This window comes from Phascolarctos cinereus, unplaced genomic scaffold, assembly GCF_003287225.1.
Source record: "Phascolarctos cinereus isolate Bilbo 61053 unplaced genomic scaffold, phaCin_HiC Scaffold_726;HRSCAF=1367, whole genome shotgun sequence".
In the NCBI taxonomy this organism is placed as follows: domain Eukaryota; kingdom Metazoa; phylum Chordata; class Mammalia; order Diprotodontia; family Phascolarctidae; genus Phascolarctos; species Phascolarctos cinereus.
This window is the reverse complement of record NW_027556098.1, coordinates 219,329,253-219,341,424: the sequence shown is the minus strand read 5'-3', so window position 1 is coordinate 219,341,424 and position 12,172 is coordinate 219,329,253. Positions and strand designations below refer to the sequence as shown.

Here is a 12,172-nt window from a genome sequence, read left to right as displayed (position 1 = left end):
TGGCGGTGTGCATTCTATATACCCGTTCCCTTAATCTGCCCTGTATTCTATCACCCCCCCTTTTCTCTTATCTCCTTCCCCTTCTATTTTCCTGTAGGGCAGGATAGATTTCTATACCCCATTGCCTGTATATCTTATTTCCCAGTTGCATGTAAAACCAATTTTTAAACATTGGTTTTTAAAGCTTTGGGTTCCAAATTCTCTCCCTTCCTCTCTCCCCACCCACCCTCATTGAAATGGCAAGCAACTTGATATAGGTTATACATGTGTAGTCATGCAAAACACTTCCATAGTAGTCATGTTGTGAAAAACTAACTCTGTTTCCCTTCATCTTATCCCAACCCCCCATTTATTCTATTCTCTTTTTTGACCTTGGTCCTCCTCAGAAGTGTTTGCTTCTGATTACTCCTTCCCCCAATCTGCCTTCCCTTCTATCATCCCCTCCCTCTCTTATACCCTTCCCCTCTATTTTCCTGTAGGCTAAGATAGATTTCCGTACCCAATTGAGTGTGCATATTATTCCTTCCTTAAGCCAAATCTGATGAGAATAAGATTCATCCATTCCCTCTCACCTTCCCCCATTTCCCCTCCACTGTAAAAGCTTTTTCTTGTCTGTTTTATGTGAGATAATTTACCCCATTCTACCTCTCGCTTTGTCTTTCTCCCAGTATAATCCTCTCACCCCTTAGTTTTATTTATTAGATATCACCCCTTCATCTTCAACCCACCCTGTGCCCTTTATCTATCTGTCCACATATTTTTTTCCTTCCAACTACCCTAATACTGACAAAGGTCTCATGAGTTACAAATATCATGTTTCCATGTACGAGTGTAAACGTTTAAGTCATAAGTCCCGTATAATTTCTCTTTCCTGTTTACCTTTTTATGCTTCTCTTGAGTCTTGTATTTGAAAGTCAGATTTTCTATTCAGCTCTGGTCTTTTCATCAAGAATGCTTGAAAGTCCTCTATTTCACTGGATGTCCATTTTTTCCCTGAAGGGTTATACTCAGTTTTGCTGGGTAAGTGATTCTTGGTTGTAATCCTATCTCCTTTGTCCTCTGGAATATCATATTCCATGTCCTCTGGTCCCTTAATATAGAAACTGCTAAATCTTGTGTTATCCTGATTTGTGTTTCCACAATAATTGAATTGTTTCTTTCTGGCCTTGTAATATTTTCTCCTTGACCTGGGAACTCTGGAATTTGGCTATAAATATTCCTAGGAGTTTTCCTTTGGGGATCTCTTTCAGGAAGATTGTGGATTCTTTCAATTTCTTTTTGCCCTCTGGTTCTAAAATATCAGGGCAGTTTTCCTTGATAATTTCTTGAAAGATGATGTCTAGGCTCTTTTTTTGATCATGGCTTTCAGATAGTCCAATAATTTTTAAATTCTCTCTCCTGGATCTATTTTCCAGGTCAGTTGTTTTTCCAATGAGGTATTTCACATTGTTTTCTATTTTTTCATTCTTTTGAATTTGTTTTACAGTGTCTTGATTTCTCATAAAGTCACTAGCTTCCAATTGCTCTGTTCTAATTTTTAGGGAAGTATTTTCTTCAGTAAGCTTTTGGACTTCCTTTTCCATTTGGTAAATTTGCTTTTTAGGGCATTCTTCTCCTCATTGGCTTTTTGGACCTCTTTTGCCATTTGGGTTAGGCTATTTTTTTAGGTGTTATTGTCTTCAGTATTTTTTTGGGTCTCCTTTAGCAAGCTGTTGACTTGTTTTTCATGATTTTCTTGCATACTTATTTCTCTTCCCAGTTTTTCCTCTGCTTCCCTTACTTGCTTCTCAAAATCCCTTTTGAACTCTTCCAAGGCCTGGGACTGATTCATATTTTCCTTGGAGGCTTTGGATGTAGGCGCTTTGACTTTGTTGTCTTCTGGTTGTACGTTGTGATCTTCTTTGTTACCACTTTTTTTGTGCAGTTTCCTCATGTTCCCTGCCAGTTACTTGAGTTTTAAGCTGTTTGTTAGGGTAGGGCTTTGCTTCAGTGTGGAGAATGTACTGTCCCAAGCTTTGGGGGTTTTGTGCAGCTGTTTTAATTTATTTTTTTATTTTTTCCATATGCTTTTGAGTTGAAAAATTTTCTCCCTTTTCCTCCCTGCCACCCTCCCCAAGATGGCACACAGTCTGATATAGGCTTTACATTTACATACCCATTAAACATATTTTCACATTAGTGAAGTTGTAAGTAAAAATTAAAACCAATAGGAGGAACCATCAGAAAGATGAAACAAAACTGAACAGAAGGTAAAAATAAGTGACAGCGATTCGACTCCATAGTTCTTTCTCTGGATGTGGACAGCATTTTCCATCCCGAGGCCTCTGGAGATGTCTTAGATCCTCGTAATGCTGAGAAGGGGTCAGTTTAACAATATTAGTCATCGCATAACGTGGCTGTTATTGTGTACAAAATCCTCTTGGTTCTGCTCACTTCACTCAGCATCAGACCATATAAGTCTTTCCAGTTTTTTCTGAAGTCACCCTGGTTCATCATTTCTTATAGCACAATAGTATTCCATTACATTCATATACCACAACTTGCTCAGCCGTTCCCCAATTGATGGGCATCCTCTCAATTTCCAATTCTTTGCCACCACAAAAAGAGCTGCTATGAATATTTTTGTACATGTGGGTCCTTTTCCCATTTGTTTACTCTCTTTGGGATATAGCCCTAGAAGTGCTATTGTTGGATCAAAGGGTATGCACATTTTTATAGCCCTTTGGGCATAGTTCCAAATTGTTCTCCAAAATGGTTGGATCATTTCGCAACTCCACCAACAATGTATTAGTGTTCCAATTTTCCCACATCCTCTCCAACATTTATCATTTTCCTGTTTTGTTATGTTGGCCAATCTGATAGGTGTGATGTGGTACCTCAGAGTTGTTTTGATTTGCATTTCTCTATTCAATAACGATTTAGAGCATTTTTTCATATGAGTATAGATGGCTTTAATTTCTTCATCTGAGAACTGTCTGTTCATATCCTTTGACCATTTATTAATTGGGGAATGTGCAGCGTTTTTAGAGATAATTCTAGGGAGTGTAAATTTTCCATTTTTCCAAAGTGGTGTGATCAAGGGCAAGGTGTTTACTTCTTTCCTTGTGTGTGCTCTGGTCCATGAGTAACCACAAGCACTCTTTTCTACCTTGGAACTGTGAGGGGCATTCACTCTGTACCATGCCAATGCTCCTCCTTGCCCTAGGACCACCACCTAGGGCTGTGACCCAGATCCAGGGACAGGGAAAGCAAGAGAATCCTGCCTCAGCACCAGCAAAGAGATCCGTGAAATGCACCTCTGGTCAGTTGCTTGATACCCCGCCATCTGTGGGCCAAGAGCTCTGGAAGCAGTCGCTATCCCAGGGCTGCACTGGGTCTTGGGCTGGGATCAAGCTCCTCTCTCACTGCAGTCCGACAGACCTTTCCTACTGACCTTGTAAGTTGTCTTTGACGTTTGTCGGTTGAGAAGTCTGGAAACTGCCACAGCTCCCCTTGATTCAGTCCCTGAGGTCTGCTCCAGGTTTGCTGAGGCCCCATCTTTGCCTACGTGGCCCATGCTGAACTGCGCTCCTCCTCCAGCCTGGCGCAACAGACTTTTCAAATCAACCATCCAAGTTGTCTTCGGCTGGAAATTTGTTTCACTCTGTCTTTTTGTGGGTCCTGCTGCTGCAGAATTTGTTTAGAGCCATTTTTTACAGGTATTTGGAGGAGATTGGGGGAGAGCTCAAACAAATAGCTACTTTTACTCCACCATCTTGGCTCTGCCTCCTTTACATTGTTTGTGTATAGGTCTTCAGCATGCTTAGGCAGGTTAGCTTCCATATATTTTATACAATTTGTAGAGTTATTTCGAATGAAATTTCTCTATATTATTTCTCCTTGCATTTTTTATTGCTATGTAAAAATAGTTTTCTGTGAATTTATTTTGTGTTCCAATGCTTTTCTGAAGCTGTTAATTGTCTTAGGTTCTTTTGTGTTTCTTCAGGATTTTCCAAATAAATAATCATATCAGCAGCAGATAGGGATAGTTTTATATCCCCTTTATGCCTTTAATTTTTTCCTTGTCTTACTGTTAGTGGTAGCATTTCTAAATTTCTGTCAGATTAGAGCTAGGAAATGGTCTCTCCTTGCTTTGCTCTGGTGTTGATTGGCAAAGCTTCTGGAATTTCTCTATGGTGCATAATGCTAATTTTTCATTTTGATAGGTGCTTTAAAGCCTTTCTGTGCCTATGCTTTGTAGGTTTGTTTTTTAAGGAAGAAATGACTTGTACTTTAGCAGAAGCTTTTTTAGTATCTATTGCTATCATATAATTTGGGATGTTTTTGAATAATTTTTAGATAAATTGTTCTTGTCTTTTTGCCAGGATTTTATTGAAAAATTTTGAATTGATGTTGACAAATGCTATTGTTCTATAATTCTCTTTATTTGTATTGTCCTTCCAAAGTTTAGATATTGAGATATCTGCCTCCAAATGGAGTTTTGTAGCATACTTTCTTTCTCAATTTTTGAGAATAATTTGTGTAAGATAGATCCGTATCTTGTTAGTATGAAGCAGGTTGGCTTTCTGTATGTTAGCATAAACAAGATTGCTTTTTTAAAAAAATTCTTTTAAAAATAAGTATAACCTGTAAAACTAAAGAAATGAAACCAAGAAAATAAAGTAAAAGCGACGGTATAAGATAGAGGCTTAACATTAAGCTGTATTAGACAATACAGTTAATCTAAGCAGGTCTTGTAGTACTTTTTAGGTGGACAGATGACACTTGTTGAAGTGATCATTTATATAGGGAGGCTTTCAGCAAAATTTTGTATGAAGGACCGGAATTTAAGCACATCCCATAAAATTAAACTATGTGAAAGAATTTTCAGGGCTTTAATGAGAAAGTCACAGAGATAATTAGTTTTGAAATTTTTAGTTTTCAGAAAAAAGTCTTTTATCAGTTTTTTCCACTTTTAAATAAGGATCTACCTGACATTAAAAAATCAAAATAATTGGTCAAAAAATGAAAAATTTTCAGACCAAAGGAAAGTCTTTAATCTCTTACTGAAATACAAATGAAGGAAACATCAATGGCATTGTTTAAGGAAGTATTGCTTAGTCATGTTGCTAATGACTCATGGCCTTTGGCATAGTTTTAGCATTATTCTGGATGATTATACAACCAAGGGGAAAAATTGTTTTTGGCTGTTGACTTCAGAAACACCTTTTCTCCCTTTTCTGTTACACTTGGTAATATCCTTTTTTGTGACTTTTAAAATTAGTTTATTTTAAAATAATTTTGAATGGTATAAATTGGCTTAATTTTGAATGTTATTTGTTAGTTTGCTAGTAGTTCTGAAAAGCTAGAACTTTTAGTTTTGATTCTCAAGACCCAGATAATGTTTAATGATACAAATTTCCCATTATATTAATAAATTATTTTTATTTTATAAGATATCAGTATTTTTATTTATGTTAATATATTTTGGCTGAAGCTTGTAATAGTCAGTGTCTTAATAGTTATGTATCAGCAAGATGTTGCTGATTTTTAGATATTTATAATGCTGTCCTTTACATTTAATAACATTAATTTTAATGTAAAGCACCTTTAAATGTGATGTTAATTTTGATGTAAAGCAGTTTAAATGCTTTGGGGCCATCAGTCTTTATGGTGAAAAATTTTCCTTTTCATGCAGATCAGTCTATTATGGATGTTTTGAAACATAAAAGTTTTCTAGAAGAATTACTATTTTGGACTATAAAATATGAATTTCCACAAAAGATGGTAACTTTCTTACTCAACATGCTACCAGATCAAGATTATAAGGTACCTAAAGTTTTTCTTTTCTAAATTTATACTCTCTATTCTTTTCCTTTTCACTACTAATATTCTTTAACTTTTATACTTTTGACCTGTGGTAATGTCTTAGAGTTGAGGATGCTTTATTGTATTGAAGATGTGACAACTGATACCACACTTTAAAGCATAGAACATGTGTTAACTTCTTTTTTCTGTTAAATTAGAGGTAATGAATGCAATCAAAGCTGTATGTAGCACACCAGTAGAGTTCCAGTTTAATACCTCCTTAGGGTTGGGGAGAACCTCTGTGTTGCTAACTTCGGTGATCTTTAAAATCCTTTTCGTCTCTATCCTCATGGTCCTGTCACCTCAGATTCTTTTGGGTATCTTCCTCTACCTGTCTCATCTCATTTCTTTGAAAAAATGAGATTGCATATCTGATGTTGCTGTTTTGGAAGCCTGGCAATGCAGCTGTCTTTCTGTTACCTCTGCTTTGGTAACAGAAACAGATGAGGGATATAAATTTTCTTTTTGGTGCCAATGTAAAGTTTGTGGTCTATGCTATGATTTGTTGTAGGTCCTACAAATGAAATAATGACGATTTGTTAGGTAGCAACTCGTGGAAGGGAAAGCAAGAAAAAGAAAATTTAGAAAAGTAGCTGCCATAATATTTGTGGAAAAACTGATGAATAGAAATGGAAGCAGAATGCTATGGAAGAATTGCTTTGGCTGTTATGATTACATGTAAATTGTTTAATGAAAGAATAAGTTTGATTCTGCCTCCTCAAACTTTCAGATTAACCTTCAGAGAGTTTACTTGAATTGGTGAACACCTACCCTTTTAAGATAGTTATATAGTTAAGAGTAAACTGTTCTAGAAATGGAGATTGGTTAGGAAAAAATGTCATTCTCTTTTCTTTAAACATTTTAGGTCATATTTAATTTGAAGAGACACATTAGTTCATTTATGTTTAGAGAAATGTTTATTTATATCATTCTCTCATTATCCCATTGGGTTTGGCAGCAAAACACCTTTATGTTTTTAGATCATATATTTTCTTTTTCTTCTCTGCTTCCTTTGTATAAGACTCATTTTTGTCTAGTTTCTTAAACATTTTCAATTAATAATTACATATTGAACTCCTTTCAAGATTTAATGTCGTTTTGGTCTTAGGGGAGCAGAGTGAAGAGAGATGATGAGATACTAATACAGTCAACTTTCAATTATCCATGATTATAGGGCACACAGATATCATGAATAATAGAAATCCACAGATAAAATCCAAATGTCATTTTAAGCAACAGCTTCATCCTCCTTCCTTAAATATTTTAGTTGAGCTATCAAATGAACTAGTTTCTTTTGTTTTCCTTTTTGTTACCTGGTGAATGTATTGATGAATAATGGCTACCAGTAGGCCATTAGTAGGGGGAGGAAGAAAGATTGAAACAAAGGGACTAAGTAATTCACAGATTAGATCAGTCCCTGAATAATTGAGATTTGATTACATTACATTTTTTATTATGGGAATGGGCTCATTTTTCTATATAGTCATTGTTTTAAGTCACATTTTGTACATAGCTGAAAATACTGACTGATTTGCAATATTAAAAATACTGTTGACAACTTTTATGTTTTAATCAGAAAGAAGCTCAAGGTATAGTAGATATTCTGAGAGATTTTTATAAAGAAATAGTTTTTGTCATTTTTGTTTCTTTTTGATGGAATTATTTAACTACTTCTATTTATAATTCATTTACTATTCTTATAAAGAAAGGTTCTTTATGATAAAAGGTATTTCTAAAACTTATACTATATAACAAATTGCACAGAAAACTTAAGCAATTGCCTTATGCAAATTTAGGGATTAAATTAATGTTTGTGAAGTTCAATTAAACAAACATTTTTTTCCTTTTAGCTTGTGAAAAGTAAAATTTTAATTATTTTGTATCTGTCATAGGTATGGTAAAGGAACCTGAATCAAATAACTTTTGACTTGATAATTAATACCTTATGGATAATATACATTTGGAAACTGAGTGTTCACAGAGAAATCCTATGTACTGTAGCATTATTAGAAAAAGAAAAAACATTGATTATTTAACGTTGATAGAGTGTATATTGTGTTTAGAAAATTGGTAAACTCTAGTCAGCTCCTAGTTGTTGTTGTTTTTCAGTAGATTGTGTTGCATAATCCATGCACCAAAGCAACAGATTCACAGTAAGGCAAGAGTTTTCTAGATGAACTCTTGTTTCATGTCTGATCACCTCTTGAAGAACTGGTGCAGGGATCTTTTTTTGGGATGAGGTAGAAGGGAAGGAGAGTGTGTATTTCAGAACAGTTTGTAATACGCAGCTTTTTCCTGTCTGTGGTGTGGGGCTGAATTATGGCTTTTGTGGTGGTATTCCTGCTGTGGAAGCTTTGCCCAAACCAATTTAGTAGATGATGGTGAATTTTAGTTGTATGAGCTAGTGCTGTCTTCCATTAACTAAGATAATTGCGAGTTGTCTGTACAGTAAATACAAAGCAAAAATGAGGCCATAGAAATTGATACTTGCATTAGAAAATTTCTTTATAGTATTTGCTGTATTTTTTGTTTATAAGATTCATATTAAATACTTAATATAGTTGTGGTAGTATAAAATAGCCTCTTTTGGAATAAATTTTTAGCATCAAGTTATATGAAAATGGTCCATGTTATCACAAAGAGTTGGAAATAACTGAATGACTGAACAGCAATATATGAAAATAAATTAATTTAGAAAACTTCAGAAAAATATTTTGTAGTTCTTATTGTGTGGGTAATGAAGCCTATTGGAAATGAACCTTCATATGATAGTCCCATTCTTTTGTATGTCTCATCTACTAAGAGAATGATGTGAAATAGGAAATATATAGAGACATTTGAAATAGGAAAAGAGCAGATGGCATGGAGGCAATATTACAGTGTATCTTTGTAAAATTGGTGGCCTATTGTCAGATGAAAAGAAAATAGATTTTTTTTAGAGTTATCAGGTTTACCCACTGTGTTGCTGAGTTAAACTGTACAACTGCTGCTATTGATTGAAGTATTGAAGTATTGGATTGAGCTTCTGATGTTTATAAAATAGATGGCAGAAACTAATTCTGTTGCATATTGTTGCAATAGATTTGTGAACAAAGAGAAGTAGTATATTCACATCACAATGGTAGCCATTGCTCAGGCTTTAATTTTAAAATATCTGTTCTTTAATCTTCACAACTTTGGAATGTTTCTATAACACCATTATGTAATAATGGCTGCAAATATTATGTTTTAGGAATACTTTTTAAAATTAAAAAAATAAACACCCTTTTTTTCAGATTGCTTTTACGAAAACCTTTGTCCAGCATTATGCTTTTATTATGAAAACACTGAAGAAAAGTCATGAATCAGACACGATGTCTAACAGAATTGTGCATATTAGTGTTCAGCTGTTCAGCAATGAGGAACTAGCAAGACAAGTAACAGAAGAATGCCAGTTGTTGGATATCATGGTCACTGTCTTATTGTACATGATGGAAAGTTGCCTTATTAAAAGTGAGCTACAAGGTAAAATCATATTTAGTGCCCATTTTGTTGTCATAAGTTCTACTTGTATACTTTTGTAATTATAATAGCTCTCATTTTCAGCTTGGTTGGTATAACAGCAGGAGTGCTAGAAGATTTGAAATCAACTTTTCTTAGATTCATTAGATGTGTGGGCTTGGCCAAATCATTTAACTAACCTCTCTTGTCTGCGGTTTCTCTCTTTCTCCAAAATGAAGGTATTGCATTGACTAGATGATCTCATAAGACTCTCCCTAATTCTAAATTTATGATCCTTATTCTACTTGAAGCTTAGCAAATCACCCTCTATAACAATCCCAAGTTGTATAAGCATTTTTCTTTATTTTACCAGTCCTGATATAGGCTTAGATTTGCCCAGGATTCTACAGCCAGGAAATGTCTGAGCTGGACAGATCCAGATCCTTTGCCTGCTGAGCCCAATGCTTTTCGGATTTGAATATACCATTCCTTCTCCTCCCCTCTTCTACCTACTAACATACAATGTTCTCTTTGCCTGCTAGAGCTTCTCTTTCTGCTTTCATTTCTTTTGTATTTCTCTCTCTGACAAATCTATATTAGATTGACTTTTTACTTATGTGTTTCTAATTTACCTGCCGTATTCTTTCTAGTTCTTTTATATCCAATGTCTCTAATCTTTCTCTTTGAATTCTTCTTCTTCATCTCTGTACTTTTTCCACATGTATCTTCCATTGTTGCTTTTCTATTAGGCCTGCTTTGCTAGACTTAAAAGAAACAAAAAAAGATAGCAGAAGTAAAACCTGATCTTTGAGCCTTGTTTGATTGCTTCCATATATGATCCACTTCCCTGTTCTCAAGTTTGAAAACTGACATTTCTAGGTGTAGACTTTTAGTGGAGTTCAGAATAAGGTAAGGAAAACATGGGCTTTATCATTGTTTGAAGTGTGAGCATTATTTTGTAGGCCTTATACCTGTGCTTTATTTATAGGTGGTTTGCAGTAGCCGCTCAGTGTTTGCTACTGCTCTTAACTAAAGGGTACTTAGTTCTTGTATGAGCTTGACTATAGTTTGTTGGTACTTGAACTTCTTTTTGGCTTCTTGTAGTACTTTTTTTTTCGGGAGAAAGTATGGTAGCTCTGGATTTTGCCTATGAAATTTCTGGGACTTTTTGTTTCAAGGTTTCTTTCGGGAGATGATTGGTACATTCTTCCTATATTTACTTTGCCCTGTGAGTCTAATAAATCCGGGCAGTTTTCATTCATTATTATTTGAAGTTTTGTGTCCAGGTTTTTTTATTTTGTCATGGTTTTCAGAGAGTCCAAAATGATCCCTAAATTAACCTTGACCTCTTTTCCAAGTCTATTTTTTATATCAATGTTGTTTTATATAAATGTTTAAATATGTGTTTTATACACACACACACACACACACACACACACAAATATATTTCTTCTGTTTTTTTCAGTCTTTTGATTTTGTACTGATAGTTCTTGCTGTCTCAGAGTCATTGATCTCTGTTTGATCTATTCTGGTTTTCAGGGAGTCTGTTACTTGGGTAAATTTTAGTACTTTTTCTTCTGAGCTATATATTCTCTTAATTCTTTCTTCCATAGCTTTTATTATATTTCTTTTTTAATCTCTTCATTTCTTCAAGTTAATAATATAGTCCTTATGGAAAATCAGCTTTTTTCTTAGACTCTTTTTTCCCCAATTACAGAGTTACACTCTGTTTTTAGGAATCTCTGGGTTTGTAGTGACTTTAGGTTGATGTTTTTGGTTCAGTAGTATTTCCAGCTTTTGTTCCTCAATTGAAACTTTTTTTTCCAAAGCCCTGACTCTGCACTCTGCCTTTGAGTGGGGTGGTCAGCCCTGGGTTTCCTGGACTTCTGTGCTGACCTCTACCTACAGTACTTAGACCATCCTGTATCTTTAGGGTTTGGAATGTTGGATTTTCCAGACTTTCTGATGTCTAAGGACTAAGTACTAGGGACTCTAAACTCTGGGATGTTCTGGTCTGAGTGCTTCTGTACCTGACTGATCAGCCTTGGTCATTGCTGGTCCCTGGGGCTTCTGGTGTATGTTTACAACCACAGGAGGCCCTGCTATCTTGCTCCTTTGAGACACCAATCCTTGTGAGCAGCACCTACTACTGGTCCATTATTGGCCTGCTTGCTTTCCTCTTCTTGTGCTGGCTTTTCTGGTGGTCTCCTTTCCTGTTGCTTGTGGATTGCTGGCTGACTTTTTCTTCAGTTCTGGGGGGAAAGAAAGTTGCTTCCTTGTAGTTTCTCATTGGATTTATTGATTACTTTTCCAAACTCCTTTTGGCCATGGGATAGCAATCATCTTTTTGGTATTGGTTTACTGTTCCTGTAATTAAGCTTTACAAAAAATTTGAGGGAAAAATGTGAGTTAGTAATTTATGCTTACCACACTAAATCAGCACTGAATTGTTGTTCCCTGTTCCTGTAGTGCTATAGGTGTCATTTTCAGTTTGGATAAAAGTGTAAGGTCTGACCTTTGGATGTTATTAAAGATCTCAAGGCAAATTTCACAAGAACAGGAGTGTTGGAACCAGTGTTAGGAACAAATTTGTATTTGAGTCAGTAGAGTCTTCTTATATGCATTTGCAACTGTTTCAGTTAAACATGGCATACTTTTTGACTTTAGCTTGGATCCTGTTCTTATATATTGTTATGTGGCTATTTTTTTTTGAAGTATGAGTTGGTTAAACGTTAGCACTGTGAGAAGTAATTCCCCATCTCCTCACTATCTCTCAAACTCCCCCCCCCCCCATTCCCGTCTTTTGCCAAGGTCTGTGAATTTCACCTTTGCAACATCTCTCAAA

General features: G+C 35.3%; 1 protein-coding gene across 1 annotated transcript in view; it reads left to right on the top strand.

Annotated features, from left to right (window-relative positions):
* UBR3 (ubiquitin protein ligase E3 component n-recognin 3) overlaps nucleotides 1-12,172 on the top strand; it is a 303,032-nt gene that overhangs the window by 104,164 nt on the left and 186,696 nt on the right. Inside the window, 2 exon segments of the mRNA XM_078146977.1 lie at nucleotides 5,678-5,808; nucleotides 9,123-9,351. Coding sequence (XP_078003103.1) covers nucleotides 5,678-5,808; nucleotides 9,123-9,351 — 360 coding nt within the window.